Raw genomic sequence first — 17005 nt, 5'->3', positions numbered from 1 at the left:
AAGCATGGTGGTGGCTCACTGATGTTTGGGGGGGGGGCTCTACAGGCACAGGAATCTTGTGAAAATTGATGGCAAGATGAATGCAGCATGTTTTCAGAAAATACTGGCAGATAATTTGCATTCTTCTGCACTAAAGCAGCACTAAAGCTAGACTTTCCAGCACGACAACGACCCTAAGCACAAGGTCAAGTTGACCCTTCAGTGGTTACAGCAGAAAAAGGTGAAGATTCTGGAGTGGCCATCAAAGTCTCCTGACCTTAATATCATCGAGACACTCTGGGGAGATCTAAAATGTGCGGTTCATGCAAGATGACCAAAGACTTTGCACAACCTGGGGGCATTTTGCCAAGACGAGTGGGCAGCTATACCACCTGTAAGAATTCGGGGCCTCATAGGCAACTATTACAAAAGACTGCACGCTGTCATTGAGGCTAAATGGGGCAATACACAGTATTAAAAGTCTATGCTGACTTTTGAACAGGGGTCAGTTCTTTTTTTTGTGTTGCAATGATTTGTTTTATGATTGTGCCATTGTGTTATGACCTAAAGTTGAATGTGAATCCCATAAAAAATAAAAGACGTGTTTTACCTGCTCACTCATGTTTTCTTTACAAATGGTACATATATTACTAATTCTCCAAGGGTATGGAAACTTTTGAGCGCAACTGTAATAACAAGATTCAGAAATGCTGCCACCTTCTCTGTGCCCGAGCTCATATAAGATGGACTAAGGTGAATTGGAAAATTGTACTGTGGTCTATCGATTGAAATTCTGAAATTATTTTTGGGAATCATGGACCCAGCATCCTTCAGGCAAAAGAGGAGAGGGACCATGCGGCTTGTTATCAGAGCACATTTCAAAAGTTAACATCCATGATGGTATGGGGGTGTATTAGTGCACATGGTATGAGTGACTTGCACATGTGAAGGCACCATCAATGCGGAAACAATATATACAGGTCTTGGAGCAACATATGCTGTCATCCAGATTATTTCATTTTCAGGGAAGGCCTTGCTAATTTCAGAAAGACAATGCTAAACCACATTCTGCACGTATTACGATAACTCGGAGCATGGCTCCGTACTAAGACTACATTTCTGAATTGAAAACCGGGGACTTATTTGATTTGGCACCGTGTTTGTTATTACTTTTGTGACATTTTAGTAATCAAACTATTTTTAATAATTTATTTTTCCCTAAACATTTTGTTGTCATATCATCACATAACCTCAATGAGACTCAAGCTGGTGAAAAAGGTTGAATTAAATTATATCACATGCAAACATTTAGTGATGTTGTTACACTAAACTAATGCATTCCAAAGAACAATTGAAATGATAAAATGCACTTTATTGACGCTACTTAAAATGTTGGAACAGCAGTCAAGCACTGATGTCATCAGCAGCTCTGAAGGAGTCTTCGAATCCTTTCGGCATGGAGTGGAGCTTTGGAAAATGTTTCTGGTAACAGCACCTCTATCTGAGGTGGGGACTCTGACACCAGGTAGGTGGATCAAAGAATGTGAATTTGCTAGCATTTAACCACCCAAGTAGCACAGCTCTCATCAGTAAGCTCCTAACATCTGACTCCATCAAAGCATACATCAAAGACATAATTTGCTGTATAGGCTTCAAGTGATGTACAGTCGGAGTAAATGACAAATCATCTAGGATTTGGTCGAAATGTTTACCCAAAATATTTTGCAATTATTCACCAGTCAAAAAGCCGTTCCGCAACAATGCCCGATAGAGAATTAAGTTTCGAATAATAATAGAATTATTCCAAAAAAAATAATTATGCAATATAACCAGATAACTCGACCTTGCTTTTCCTTAAGCCCTGTGCACACTGGCCGCTCGCTAGCGCTACATAGAGGTACAGTATGCTCCCATTCATTTCCAACCATTGCCACTGGTTGACTGGTTGTCTGGCATAAATTAAGAAGAAACGGCGCGCCCGAGTTTGGAAGTAGCGTTAGTAACGTTTTGTGGCCAAATATACCGTAGGTAGGAACATGAATTCCATAAATAAATTATATCATGCACAATGCCCGCTCGCTCAACTCGCTAATTGCTAAATCTCTGGGGAGCCCTCCCTTGCATCCACACAGTGAGCTTGGCTGTGGCATGTCTTCCAAATTCATGCCAGCGACAATCAGAATAAGGGGACACAACCACTGGCGTAGCTATGGGGGATACAGGGGATGCGGTTGCACCAGGGCCTGCAGTAGGTGGAGGGCCCATGTTTGGTGAAGTGTGGGCCCGTGCTCTGCCTCGGTCAATAGGTATTGTGTTTCAGTGGGAGGAATGCAATGCGACGTCAGCTGTGCTGTTAATGCAGTGGCGTAGTTAGGCCTGGGATCTTTTATGAATAGCCCCGTATCTCAAATTGAACCCCCTCCAAAAAAAACTGCCCCGGATCTATTCATCTATAATTCAGATTGCGCATTATGACAATGTAGACATGTAGGCCGCTAACATTGAAATGTTCCGCATGTACATTCAAAAATATTTACTACAGAGAACATCTACCCTGCCATTGGTAGTCGCCGAACTCCGTCACTGCCCGATCGCTGGGACTTAGCATACAATTTAGAACATTTCTACTCTCAATTTGTCGCTGGGATATTTTGTCTCTGAGAGTAGCTCAGCCCACTGTTGCCGTTATTTGCTGGCTCTGATTGGAAATGAATGAGAGCATGCCTCTTTGTAGCGCTAGTGAGCCGGCAGTGTGCAGAGGCTTTAGTGAGAGAAGTGCGGGAATAGAGACTGTATAAAAATTACTTAGAGATTCATGAACTTTGACAAATTGTTGATTGTTGAGTTATTCCCCTTTAAGTTAAAAATACTCAATAACAAATGAGTGACTTGAAACACTACTGTTCATTTGAAAAACATTTTCATTCTTTTGAACAGCTGGCCACAGAGTTCTACAACACCACTAGCAGGCTTCATATGCTGCGCTCTATGGCTCTATACCTCCAACAGATGATTATGTTTGCTGTCTGCCAGGCATGGTTATAAAGACGTATAGGCCTATAACTGATAATTGGACAGACGTTGCTATAATGAATGTAATTTGTTTATCACTGATTGCAAAAATGTGATAACGCACCAAGCTTTTGTGTAACTTTAAAGGACTCAAGAAGGCCTGAGTAACAATTCTATCGTTCATTTGAACCACTGGCAGAATACATACACTTTCCTTCAGATACAGCTCAGGTTAATGTATTGACCAACAACTTGTGGGCGCGGAGATAAATAAACTAATATGCAGGGCAGGCCAACTTGAACGTGAACTATGTAGCGTTTTAGCAACCAGGGAATTATAGAGGGATGTGCTGCACCCTAGTGGGTCTGATTTCAAAACGCGACGTTATTCCTCCTACTCCAGCCTACAATACCCACAAGTCCATACCTCTGATTTCCCATAGTGCGGTGTTATCGTTGCTCTCGTGTCTGTTGTTTCTGTAGAGAACCATTGATCGGTAGACTTTCAACATGGCATCCGATGGACCGCCAGGGACCGAACCTATGCCCTCCGACTTGGGGAGCTCTGTAGCGGCCCTGAATACATGGAGTAATGCGGAGCTTGCAGCTAAGCTCGGCGAGCTAGGAGCACCCAACATGGGTAAGAAGCCGACGACTAGCACATTTTGAATAAACGTATGCGTGCATTTGTGTAACGTTAGCTACCTAGCTTCTAACAGGCTAGCTAACCTTACGCGGCGAACAAGTTAGCTAGCTAGCTAGCAGGCCCAAAAGAAAGCGGTGAGCAAACTCATTGCTAACTCACTACTTTAGCTATCTACAGAATTGTGGATAACGTTTAAACATGGAATATTTACTACTTAAAAGCTAATACTACAGTACACTACAGTACAAAGCCATATAAATAGGATTTTAACGTTAACGTTAAGTTAACGTCTCCTTGGTTGATGGCTAACAGCCAGCAGCCTAATAACTTAATTATTGAGGTGTGATTCTCTTTGGAGCGCGATTTAATACCCATTTCAATTCATGGACACCAGCTGAGTTTAATTTTAAATGGAAACTATTTGATGTCGTTCAGTTTAGTTACTGGAACGAATCAATGCAATTCAACAATTTGCAATAAGATGTCTCGAAGGAAAATAGTTTTCCATTTTAATTTGAATTGGGCCTCAAAGATTATATTTGAACTCACTTCTCTGCGCTGTGTGATTAAGCTTGAGGGAAACGGGTTTCATGCTGTCCCTTTAGAATAATTTTGATTGGATATGTACAGAGGAGTGAGAGCTAGTTTCTCCCGGTCAGGTACAGGATATCAGTCTTGCTATATAGAATCTTGTACACTAGTAGCTGTCCATGATTCCGACATAAGAACATCAACCTGTTCATGTAAATCTCACCAAATGCACAGGCTGTTAGTAGCAAACCTATTTCACATGCTGAATTGGAAAGACCTAAGCGATCAGCTGGATGTAGCAGCCTCTCAGAGTAAATGGTTAATGGTTGGCTACTCGCCAATGTGAAATGATTTGTAATGTCAGTATTTGTTGTTTTCCAACGTTTATTGTTTGATAACAGTCTTTGGTCATTTCAAAATCTCTTAGGTCCTCGAGAGGAGATGCTGGACAGGCTGAAGGGGTACATGATGCAGGTCTGTGTGCGTGTGTGTGTTGAATGTATTATATTTGAAGTATGTCAAGTTGAGTTACTGATCTGTAGATGTATATTCCTCCTTCAGACTGGGATGATACTCAGCAAGCCCAGCCTGGGAGGCGATGACAAACCTATGACCACGCAGGTCAGCATCAGCACACACATATGGCTTTTAGATAGCTAACCATTGCAGCTGTGAAACATCAGAATGGTATTAGATGAAACTATCAGCTCTGCGACCTTGGTCCCGTCTGTTGCGAACAGGCAAGGTTTTCCCCTCACTGTGCGAGCTGTCGTTTGCTAACCCCAACGGGCCAGTCAGAATCGAGCTAGGCTCCGTTAGCGGGTGGAGGCCCGGTTCCCACGTCACGCCGCACAGTGAGAGAAAAACGCGTGTCAACCCCGAACGGGCATCCCTCTCACCGACGCTCCCTCCTGCGCTTCCTCAGATGCCGGGGATACCCCCGATGCCTCCGATGCCCATGCCGCCCATGCCCCCCGGGATGGGCATGCTCCAGGCCATGAACATGATGGCCGGGGGGCCCCCGCCTCCGGGGATGCACCTGGGCCTGGAGCCTCCCGGCATGCCCCCCGGCCTCTCCCAGGAGGACCAGCTGAAGATGGCACAGCAGCGGGCGGCCATGATGATGCAGCACGAGGAGAGGGCCAAGCAGCAGGTACGTCCCGCGACCCGATTCAACCCCCTCCCCCGGGGCTCTGTGGGTTCACGGCCCCAGGCCAGCTTAGGTGGTTATCCAGGGGCCCCGAGTGAAGCACTCCCCCCGTTGTACGACTTCCCTCGAGGCGGGGAGGGAGCAAAGGGTTTTTGGAGCGGGTGCTGGATTGTCGGCACATCGATTCAGTGTTGACCGTGTGTGTTTTAGGGGGACTCCCGTGCCATGGAGGAGCATATGAAGGAACAGGAGCTTCTGGAGCAGCAGAAAAGGGTGAGCCGTCTGCCGTGACCAGTCGGGGTTAAATCGCAGTGCTTGTCCCTCGGGTTATGGCCGGGCTAACATGGCTCTCTCTCCTCCCCTGGTTGGGTCTCCCGTCCCAGGCAGCGGTGATGCTGGAGCATGAGAGGCAGCAGCAGGAGATGGCCAAGATGCAGCACGCGGGACCGGGCCCCCGGATGTCCGACCCAGGTTCTCGACCCCCCGGAGTGATGCCCCCCATGATGAGAAGTCAGTCAGCGCCCGTGGCCCAGTCCGACTGGACTGTCCCTTAAAGGGGAACCGACGGTCACACGAACCAGACAACATATAGTCTCACACACATGGCCCGCGGTGGCTGAATATTATCATCACCCGAGCGTTTGGGATAGTCAGTCTTCCCACGTTAGCCAGTCTACCCAGGACCGTTTACTACCAGCCAGGTCTGAGTACTGAGGACCTCTGGTGAAGTCTGTGTGAGTTGGGGAGAAGCCGTGATTGAAATTGGTACAACTTTTCCCCGGTTGTATTCCTTTAGAAACGGATCCTTCCGATCTGCATCAGCTGGCCACCAATCTGCCCCCCTCCTTTGCCAAGATCATCCATCGTCCCTTTCATTTGTCATACTTGACTGATCTTATATTTAGTTAAAAATGATTCAATTAAAATACCTACCGCATAAAACATTAAACACTGACAGGATGCGTTTGAATGTATAAGACATTTTCTGTGGGGATGTGGGGGAAAGGCACTCGTCAGGCATTGATAACCACGCCGGTGTTAAGAGCTTGGTCTTGTCGTTTTGCAGATCTGAATTCTGGTGGAATGAACCCACCCCCTCCCGGAATGTCCATGATGCAGACACAGCGACAGAGAGTCCCCCCTCCACCAGGAGAGGACGCCAGAGAGGTACAACTCAACGTAACCCGACCGACACAAGGGCTTTCTCAATCTGATTTTCCTGTCCGGCTTCCTTTCAATAGTATGCAAATTGAGGGGACGAGGCCAGGAAAGACGGGTCCTTCTCTGCTCGTGTGTCATTAAGCAGATTCCATTTACATGGGTGGCTCTCTAAATAAATTTTAAAGTGAGAAAAATGCCAAATTAATTTAGCTCTGCCGAGGGCTCCCAAGTGATGCAGCCGAGGCTTAGCGCTGCTTCATTAATGTCAGGAGTTCAAATCTTGGTCACGGCGTCCTGCAGGGAGGCTGCACATTGGCTCATTACTGCCCAGGGTGGAGGGGTCGGATGTCGGGCAGGACTGCCTTGGTCACAAGGTGCTCTGCTTCACTTGCCTGCTAACAAATGAACATCTTGATCACACATCGGATCCGGCTCACAGGAGATAGAGGCTATTGGCTTCCCTGGGTTCCCAGGAATTGGTTATTGTGACCAATCAGACAATCAACCTGGCATAACCGGTTGAAAGATCAGATTTTGACTGCCTGGAGAAATTAAGCCTGTTCACTACTAGAATTTAGTTCAGTCTCACTCGATGGTTTGATGTCTCCAGGTCTCCCTCTGGTTGTCCGTTATGTGGCCCTAATGTCTAATGTGTCTTGTCAGGTGTGGCAAGGGGAGGAGGTGGGCGTGGGCCCTAAGATCCCTCAGGCCCTGGAGAAGATCCTCCAGTTGAAGGAGATAAGACAGGAGCAGCTCAGCACCGCCCCCGCAGGTCAGAACATGGAACTGCATGTTGGGGTTATTCATCAGCATGCATAATTCTTGAATAAATTACTGCAGTGAATGAACCAAGCGAACAACTATTATATGCATTTGTTAAATATATTTCCATGTGTGTTAAACTAAATCTTGTACAGTCATGGTATCCTCAAATTCAAAGTTTTTCAATCCTACCACTCCTGGGTCCAAACGTTGGAGTTCAAACTGGTTCGTTAATGTTCCCTGTTTTCTAACCCCTCCCAGAAGAGGAGGAGGAGGAGGAGAGCACAGAGATGGAGATGAACAACTCCTCCGCTCCTGTCCTGTCTGAGGCTGAGGACGATGAAAGCTATCTCTCTAAGAAAGATGTGAGCCTTTTTCTTTCATTACACTAAAGAATACAGTGGCCAACAATGGGCCGCGCCATTGAGGACTTTATCCATTATGTATCCATTAAGTAGTCAACTGTATTAGACTTCCTGTTAAGTATCACGTGATTCCATGCGGGTCATCAGGAGGGGTCTGCCCATTAGACTTGTGAGCCAGTGAGCAGGTGAATTTACAGGTAATTGGCCATTGGTTGACTGCTTTACTGTATTGGACTCAGTAGGACTAATAATGTGATAATGAAACCTGTGTAAATAATTGAGATTAGTTCTATGTTCACAACTCATTGCTTCTACTCTGTTAGGCTGAAGTGTTTTGATAACCTGATCGATCGATTTGATTTAGTTGCCACACTGTCGGTGTGTGGAGTAAGACATGAAGCCAACTCTGTTCTTTACTCCCTACTCGGCCTTCGCAGAAAAACCGAAAGCGCAGGAACCGGAAGAAGAAGAACAAAAAGAGGAGGGAGCAGGAGAAGAGGGAGCAGGCGGAGGAGAAGAAAGAGGAGGGCGGGGAGAAGGAGAAGGAGCCCGAGGTGGAGATTGAGTACGTCACAGAGGAACCGGAGATCTACAACCCCAACTTCATCTTCTTCAAGAGGATCTTTGAGGCTTTCAAGGTAAGAGTGGCCTTTAAAAGCTTCCTCCAGGCTAAATGGATTCATTACTGATTTTTCCTATTGATTTTATGCAACACATTTTTAATGGGGTTGTGGGAGTAAATGGTCTTTAACTCTGCTCTCAGCTGACTGATGACGTGAAGAAAGAGAAGGAGAAGGAGCCAGAGAAAGAGAAGGAGACTCCCACTGTGTTGAAGAAGAAGGGCTTCGAGGAGGAAAAGAAAGACAGTGACGACAGCGACGATGTCAGTATTCACCTCTACGTTCCCCCCCGTCCGATCAATCTGTTCTGCCAGTACGAGCCGCCTGCTGGGGTGTGGTTGTTCAGCTCCCTTCAGGACTGGGACGGAACAACAGGGTCATTCTCCTCAACGTTGTGTGTGTGTCTCCACAGGAGATCAGACCAGATGTTCCCAAGCTGTCTAAGAAGAAGCTGAGGAGGATGAACAGGTTAACTGTTGCTGAACTCAAACAGGTGACGCTTGAAGCTGGGCTTTCATTCCTAACCGGACATCGCAGAATTTGATTACGTTGGAGTGGTACTTTCTCTCATGCCTAAAACTTGTGTATGCTTTGACCCCCCCCCCCCCAGCTGGTGGCACGCCCAGACGTGGTGGAGATGCACGATGTGACGGCCCAGGAGCCCAAGCTCCTTGTGCACCTGAAGGCCACCAGGAACACTGTGCCCGTGCCCCGCCACTGGTGCTTCAAGAGGAAGTACCTCCAGGGCAAGAGGGGTATTGAGAAGCCCCCGTTCGAGCTGCCGGAGTTCATCAAGAGGACTGGCATCCAGGAGATGAGGGAGGCCCTGCAGGAGAAGGTAGGCTGGTGTCGGAGATGTTGTGGTGAACCCACGGGTTTTCCAGGCAAAAGACGGTGACCCAGTACGCTCGAGGCGCCGCTTTTGAACTCCCGCTGGGTTGGAGTCGACGCGTTTTCTCTTCGGTTAAGTCTTAATCGTGTTCTCTGGTGTCCCGGTCACAGGAAGACGCCAAGACAATGAAGACCAAGATGAGGGAGAAGGTCCGCCCCAAGATGGGCAAGATCGACATCGACTACCAGAAGCTCCACGACGCCTTCTTCAAGTGGCAGATGAAGCCCAAGCTGTCCATCCACGGAGACCTGTATTACGAGGTCAGTCTGCCTGGCCTCCGCCTAACTAGTTTGTCTAATAGACCAGGTACATTCGATTCTATCCAGATACACAGACAACAGAAGGCTGGACTGGTGCGAATGTCCCAACACATACAATCATACACGCACAGAACACCTTACCAGATTACCTTTATTTCAGTCAGTGTTTGGTTTGACTTTGAATGAGACCAGGGTGGAAAACCATTTCTCTTTGTTACTCTCAGGGTAAAGAGTTTGAAACGAGGCTGAAGGAGAAGAAACCAGGGGATCTGTCCGATGAGTTGCGTATCGCTCTGGGCATGCCCGTCGGGCCGGTACGTTCTTCACCAGTGCTATTTCCCTTTCTAGTTGAGCCACGTCTGCCCTGGCCATCTCTCTTAGCGTCATTCTCCACTTGGAAGCCTACAACTCAAAGATATCCCGCTACCAGCTGATTGCTTAAACTGGTGGGGATGGAGCTATACTAATTGTATTGGATGAAATTGTAATGTCCCCCTCCCCCCTCCTCTATAGAACTCCCACAAGGTGCCCCCTCCCTGGCTGATCGCCATGCAGAGATACGGCCCCCCTCCCTCCTATCCCAACCTCAAGATCCCCGGGCTCAACGCCCCTATCCCTGAGGTAAGCCCCGACACGACACCGTCACTGAACGCCACGACAGCGCTAACGCTGTGCTGAAACTTTCCAGTGTGGCGGTGCTCAGAACAGCTTCCCCCTTTTCTCTGTTCCAGAGCTGTTCGTTTGGCTACCACGCAGGCGGTTGGGGGAAGCCCCCCGTGGACGAGACGGGCAAGCCCCTGTACGGCGACGTGTTCGGGACCAACGCCGGGGACTTCCAGGTAGACTTCCAACCTCAATCTGATCTAGATACCTAACTGTGCCCCGATGGTAATGTCTGTGCCCCGATGGTAATGACTGTGCTCTCAGCATGCACATTCAGGCATTGTGTAATGTACCATTTCCGAAAGGAAACAGAACGTGTATACCATTTTTCTTTTAATTGTGCTTAAATTCCTAAGTATGTCAGGTGTCAATATATAGAAGTGTAAATTTGATCATCAAAGTTAAACATTTGTTGAGATTCAAAGCATCATGAAGACACTTCATGCAAGAGCTCTAAGAATATGGGCTGTGGTTGTATGCCAATGATGTTCCTATGGGTGCATCTCTAACCAGGACACGTGCCTGGTAACATGGTAACGCTTGTCTGTGTGTAGGCCAAGGCAGAGGAGGAGGAGGTGGACCGTACGCCGTGGGGTGAACTGGAGCCTTCGGACGAGGAGTCGTCTGAGGAAGAGGAGGAGGAGGAGAGCGACGAGGAGAAACCAGACGAAACCGGCTTCTTCACGCCGGCAGACAGGTATGCAGTCAACACCACATCCAAACCGGACTGGTTCTGATCCGGAGCCAGCTGTGGTCGCGAGGGCAAACATTTGTCAGGCCTTGCGCCGCGCCGTCGGCAGGGTGTGAGAGGAGCAACTTGATTACAATGCGATGAAATGCTGACGTGTGTCCTTTCTGTTGGTTCCAGCGGCCTAATCACTCCCGGGGGCTTCTCGTCGGTGCCTGCCGGAATGGAGACTCCTGAGCTGATTGAGCTGAGGAAGAAGAAGATCGAGGAGGCCATGGATGGGTGAGTGCTGCCCTGCTTCGGCTGCCCGGTGCCCATTGGTCACGTTTTTCTGTCATTTGTCGGGCTCCCTCTGACCTCTGTGCGACCTCTGTGCAGGAATGAGACTCCCCAGCTGTTCACGGTGCTGCCGGAGAGGAGGACCGGCGCCGTAGGGGCAGCCATGATGGCCTCCACACACATCTATGACGTCTCAGGGGTATGACCGACAAGCACAACACTGGGAATAACCGTTGGGACATTCCTTGGCTCAAAAGGATTTCTTTTCTTTCCCTTTTTTAAATTGTTTTCATAGAAATTGTTTTTTTTTTAAACACATTTTTGGAGATGCCAGATAATTAATCAGGGAGGAACCATTTCTCTTTTTTCTACTTTGGTAGTAAATTCCCCTCACCTGGTATTCCTTATTTAGAAGTAGAGGATAAAAATGTGATGTTTTGGCCGCCCGGGACTGGAGCTGTCATCCCTGTCATGAATCAACCCCTGGCTGAATGCTAGACATTCCAGGCATACTCCGCCACTGATGTAGGGATACAAGGGCAGCACGTAGGTTGGAATACATATGTGGATAAAAACACCAAATACAGTCCCATATGTATGTAGTTATTCACATATACTACTGCCGAAATATACAGCCTGTATACAAACTCATGCATACTCACTTAGAATTGCATTGTTATACACATTACCCCCCCTCAACAATGGATTAGGGAATTCTGCGTCAAAGCGTACAGCTGCATGCCCAAAATATACTCTCATGAGAGTAGTACTTTGAATGTCCCCAGGACTATGACACCAGGTGACACTAATGAACTACCAGGTAGAAAAGAACCAGCAGTACCTCTGGATCCCCAGGCTTTGAGTAGAGTAGCCCTGTCCTAGGGAATAGGCTGCCATTTCAGGTGTCCCTGATAGAGGCATTCTGGGACTTTTTCGAATAACACCTCTTTTTTTTTTTCCCCTTCCTTCAGCGTGTGTGTGTGTGTGTGTGTGTGTGTGTGTGTGTGTGTGTGTGTGTGTGTGTGTGTGTGTGTGTGTGTGTGTGTGTGTGTGTGTGTGTGTGTGTGTGTGTGTGTGTGTGTGTGTGTGTGTGTGTGTGTGTGTGTGTGTGTGTGTGTGTGTGTGTGTGTGTGTGTGTGTGTGTGTGTAATGGGACAGATATCAGCAGCTACATGACAGTGTGCAATTTTCAGGGGCCCCTTTTTGGCCCCAGCATTGGCCAGAAATCCCCGAATGCATCTTTAACTGACCCCCCCCCCCCCCCCCCCCCCCCCCCCCCCCAGGCGATGGCGGGTCGAAAGGCAGGCGGAGGCCAGGAGTCCCAGGGAGTGGAGGTGGCTCTCGCCCCAGAGGAGCTGGAGCTGGACCCCATGGCCATGACCCAGAAATACGAGGAGCATGTCCGGAACCAGGAGGCCCAGGTGGAGAAGGAGGACTTCAGCGACATGGTGGCCGAGCACGCCGCGAAACAGAAGGTGAGGCGCAGCAGGACCGTGTTCCCGTCAGGGTTCTTCCTCCTGGTTTGACCACACTCTTCTTCAGGTTATCCCCAGGTTTTCCTGAGAAGGGTTGACTGTGGGTTAGCACAGTACTAGACTGGTTTTTCTGGTTGATTGTGCCTCATGCCAAAAACCGCAGCAAGCCAGCACTATTATGGAATGTTTTCAGTTCTAAAGAAAGGCAGAAGCACAGACACTCCAGTGGATGAGGAAAGGGCCATTTGCATTGTCTGTTACTGATTTCAAACCCTGTATTCCACTTTTGGATTGAGGAAACCATATTTCTGTAAATACCTGTGATCTGAATACGGCTGTGATGTCAGTGTTTTGAGAGTGAAAGTGGGGTGGAAACGGGGGGGGGGGGCGCTGTGTGTGTGTGTGTGTGTGTGTCCTCACATCAGGGCCTGTGCAATACTCAATGGCACAGAGATCTATGTCCACATGTTGGGGCAGGATGGGAAAGAAGAAGAGGTGCGGGTGGGGGCAGGAAGTTGAAATCACTGTCCTGTTGTAATGACAGCATAAACCTTTTTTTTCCTCTTTCCCTCTCAGCAAAAGAAGAGGAAGGCCCAACCCCAAGACACACGAGGAGGTGCAAAGAAATACAAAGAGTTCAAGTTTTAGACCAACGCGAGCCGCACAAGGACAGTAGGGGAAGTGCTGAGGCCAGGCAAAACGGGACGGCTCCAAATTGAATGCCAGACCATCCGAAGCGTTTCACTTGCACCCATTATTACGGTCTCTTTCGAGTAAAGTGAAGTTGCCACTAGATGTATATCTTTGCTCAGTTTTACATTTCCACCACAGATGGTAAAGATTAGGTTTGATGGAGAGGAAGCTGATCTTAGATTTGTACCTAGTGGAAACTTGACCCCAGAGCCCTGTTTTTGTGATTTTAATTTTTTTTAATTGGCGAGAAGTGTCTGGGGCAGCCATAATCAACATTTAATGTGACCCTTCTAGCCTGTCTTATGTGACTCCTGTTATTCTTTTTCTTCATGTAGTTCTATTTCATTTTTTTTGTAAATAAAAGACTCAGTGTCAATCCAGTTTACTGTGACGCTTGTCATTATCTACTTGTCCAGACAATTTAATAATACATTTAAGATTTTTTTCCCCCCCAAGATGAAATTTGTTAATTGGCCAAAAACCAGTTGCAGTGCCAAAAAGTAAACCTTCATTGATATAGTAATTACATTAGTGTAAAAACGTTGACCGTTTTTACACTAGTTGATTACAGGCCTATGCTTTCACAGTCATACCCAACATGAAAAGCATGAACTTGCCTCTTACCTAGCCTGAGCAAAGCTGCAAGTCTACCGGCATACATAATGCCGACGGCCATAATAACAAAATGCAATACTAAAGTAGTCCGCAGAGGGGCAACAGAGGACCCAGTGTGACTCATCTGATATCTGGGAACCACTCGCTGACCTAAATATCTGCAGTAACAGCATGCTGACTTGGTCACTAGTACACACACACGGACACTGCTTGTGAGGCCCTTCTGAACCACACCGCCTAGCAGGCGTTCTGTATTACCCTTCCAGGATTCGTCAGTCTAGCGTATGTTAGCCCACTACAATCCCTCAGCTCCCGTTAATACTACCGTCATATGCACCGATAATAAAAAATAAAAAACTGCATATGGCATAGTTGAAATTGAATCATCTGCTAAATGACCATATTATTTACACTCATTCACACACGACAAATGTCACAATGTATGCTAATTTTGCCTCAGATATATGGTTTAAATATACAACTGATGAGTTTAAGCAGGATGATACAAACTCTGATGCATCTGTCACCTTCATTAAAATCTACGTAGCCTGGAGACGCTGGCCATTGTGGAGATAACATTACATCATCAATATTGCTTAAATAATAAGTGATGAGTTTAAATAGGATGACAGAAACTCTTATTTAATGCATTTGCCACCTTCATTAAAAAACTATGTGGACTGGAGACGCTGGGTATTGTTGTGGAGATGACGCGACATCATTTGGCAGCTTATGAATAATATATCTTAAACACAGCGGATAAACCTTGCCATGAATCATCTATTGGACAACACCCTTGTAGATGTAGTGATTGTATAAGTTAGTGAACTGTTATAAGCTGTTGTAACCAATGAAACAAAATATTAAATGTCTGTAATATGAACCGAAACTGAAGGAGCAAGTAGGAGGATAGGAAACCCTGTTTAAGCAGTTGCCGGGGAGAGAAAGATTTAGTATGTCTGTTTTGTGAGAAACAGGACACAGGTTAGAGACACACACACACATAGTCTGACAGGCCAGACAGATACCAGGAGGAGACAAGAAGATACTTGCAGTTATCCTATAAGGAATAAAACTGGGATTGGGCCAATGGCACACACTTTGTAAGTTAACGCCTCTATCTTTTTGGGCGTAGTAGAAGTATAAAAATGATGTTTTGAATGTTGATCCTTAGACATTGTGCGGCGACACGTGTCTCCAGAAGCTTCTGTAATAAATGGACGTATAACTACGGTAATTGCCCTGACTCCCTGTGTTTTATTCTCCTTTCCAACAAACCAACTCGGGGAAGTGTTATACTTCAACAATTTGGGGGCTCGTCCGGGATTGGAAAGAGGAGAAGGAATTCGATCTTGTCCAGACAACCTACGCGAGATTCACAGGTTCCGAGCCGGCTCATGATAAAGGTAAGCAGAGCCTGTTATATCTAAATCTGCATATTGGCTATGAACTAAATTTTGAACCTGTGGAAAACGTATTGGGAGACTGGTTTAAATTCAGGGGGTCAGGGGAACGGTCTGTGAGTTAGAGTCTCACTATAAGTCGGGTTAGAGGCCCGTTACCGGTGTGTGAGTTAGAGTCTCACTGTAAGTCGGGTTAGAGGCCCGCTACCGGTGTGTGAGTTAGAGTCTCACTCTAAGTCGGGTTAGAGGCCCGTTAATCGTTCTAGGGTTGACTACCCTACGCCACTTCCCGACGGGGACGGTGGAGAGTTGCGAGTTAGAGTCTCGGCAACCAGTCGGGTTAGAGTCCCGAGGACTTAGGGGCACCTCGAAGTACTTATTGTGTGTAAAGGTTCATCTGGGTTAGAGTCCCGGGGAGTTTTAGAACTCCCCAAATTCTGTATCTGGGTTAGAGTCCCGGGGAGTTTTATAACTCCCCAAATTCTGTATTGGGTTAGAGTCCCGGGGAGGTTTAGAACTCCCCAAATTCTGTATTGGGTTAGAGTCCCGGGGAGTTTTATAACTCCCCAAATTCTGTATCTGGGTTAGAGTCCCGGGGAGTTTTATAACTCCCCAAATTCTGTATCTGGGTTAGAGTCCCGGGGAGGTTTAGAACTCCCCAAATTCTGTATTGGGTTAGAGTCCCGGGGAGTTTTATAACTCCCCAAATTCTGTATTGGGTTAGAGTCCCGGGGAGTTTTATAACTCCCCAAATTCTGTATTGGGTTAGAGTCCCGGGGAGTTTTATAACTCCCCAAATTCTGTATCTGGGTTAGAGTCCCGGGGAGGTTTAGAACTCCCCAAATTCTGTATTGGGTTAGAGTCCCGGGGAGTTTTATAACTCCCCAAATTCTGTATTGGGTTAGAGTCCCGGGGAGTTTTATAACTCCCCAAATTCTGTATCTGGGTTAGAGTCCCGGGGAGGTTTAGAACTCCCCAAATTCTGTATTGGGTTAGAGTCCCGGGGAGTTTTATAACTCCCCAAATTCTGTATCTGGGTTAGAGTCCCGGGGAGGTTTAGAACTCCCCAAATTCTGTATTGGGTTAGAGTCCCGGGGAGTTTTATAACTCCCCAAATTCTGTATCTGGGTTAGAGTCCCGGGGAGTTTTATAACTCCCCAAATTCTGTATCTGGGTTAGAGTCCCGGGGAGTTTTATAACTCCCCAAATTCTGTATTGGGTTAGAGTCCCGGGGAGTTTTATAACTCCCCAAATTCTGTATCTGGGTTAGAGTCCCGGGGAGTTTTATAACTCCCCAAATTCTGTGTCTGGGTTAGAGTCCCGGGGAGTTTTATAACTCCCCAAATTCTGTATCTGGGTTAGAGTCCCGGGGAGTTTTATAACTCCCCAAATTCTGTATCTGGGTTAGAGTCCCGGGGAGTTTTAGAACTCCCCAAATTCTGTATCTGGGTTAGAGTCCCGGGGAGGTTTAGAACTCCCCAAATTCTGTATCTGGGTTGGAGTCCCGGGGAGTTTTAGAGCTCCCCAAATTCTGTATAAGAGAACTGGGTTCAAGTCCCAAAAAGTGTTGGGTCAGGTACCCGTTAATCATTTGTTAATTATTCTGAGTCTGGGACTCACAGTAACGTAAGTCAGGTTGAAATGGACGGGGAGTGTGAGAGAAGTTGATGACGATGGGCGGTGTCCAGGCACGGGAAAGTGGAAACAATTGGGGATACAGGTGGCAAATGTAATGACTGTTGTAGGCAGGATGGACCCAATTCAGAAAGAAAAAGAAGGGATAGAAGAGAAATTGCGACAAGTGGTGAGTG

At 47.1% G+C, this 17005-nt stretch overlaps 1 protein-coding gene across 1 annotated transcript; it reads left to right on the top strand.

Moving 5' to 3' along the window:
• The first annotated feature begins 3442 nt into the window (after nucleotides 1-3442).
• sf3b2 (splicing factor 3b, subunit 2) lies at nucleotides 3443-13561 on the top strand. Its single transcript, XM_029117513.2, has 22 exons — nucleotides 3443-3631; nucleotides 4596-4642; nucleotides 4730-4789; nucleotides 5094-5321; nucleotides 5529-5591; nucleotides 5702-5828; nucleotides 6385-6485; nucleotides 7143-7251; nucleotides 7503-7606; nucleotides 8044-8244; nucleotides 8370-8489; nucleotides 8639-8719; nucleotides 8837-9064; nucleotides 9229-9378; nucleotides 9603-9692; nucleotides 9892-9999; nucleotides 10110-10217; nucleotides 10596-10738; nucleotides 10910-11011; nucleotides 11108-11207; nucleotides 12292-12483; nucleotides 13060-13561. Exons 1-22 carry the CDS (start codon nucleotides 3502-3504, stop codon nucleotides 13129-13131), a joined length of 2664 nt encoding a protein of 887 aa, XP_028973346.1. The 5' UTR covers nucleotides 3443-3501; the 3' UTR covers nucleotides 13132-13561.
• The last annotated feature ends 3444 nt before the right edge of the window (nucleotides 13562-17005 follow it).

This window comes from Esox lucius, chromosome 24 (genome assembly GCF_011004845.1).
Source record: "Esox lucius isolate fEsoLuc1 chromosome 24, fEsoLuc1.pri, whole genome shotgun sequence".
Lineage (NCBI taxonomy): Eukaryota > Metazoa > Chordata > Actinopteri > Esociformes > Esocidae > Esox > Esox lucius.
This window is presented reverse-complemented; position numbering and strand designations above follow the sequence as displayed.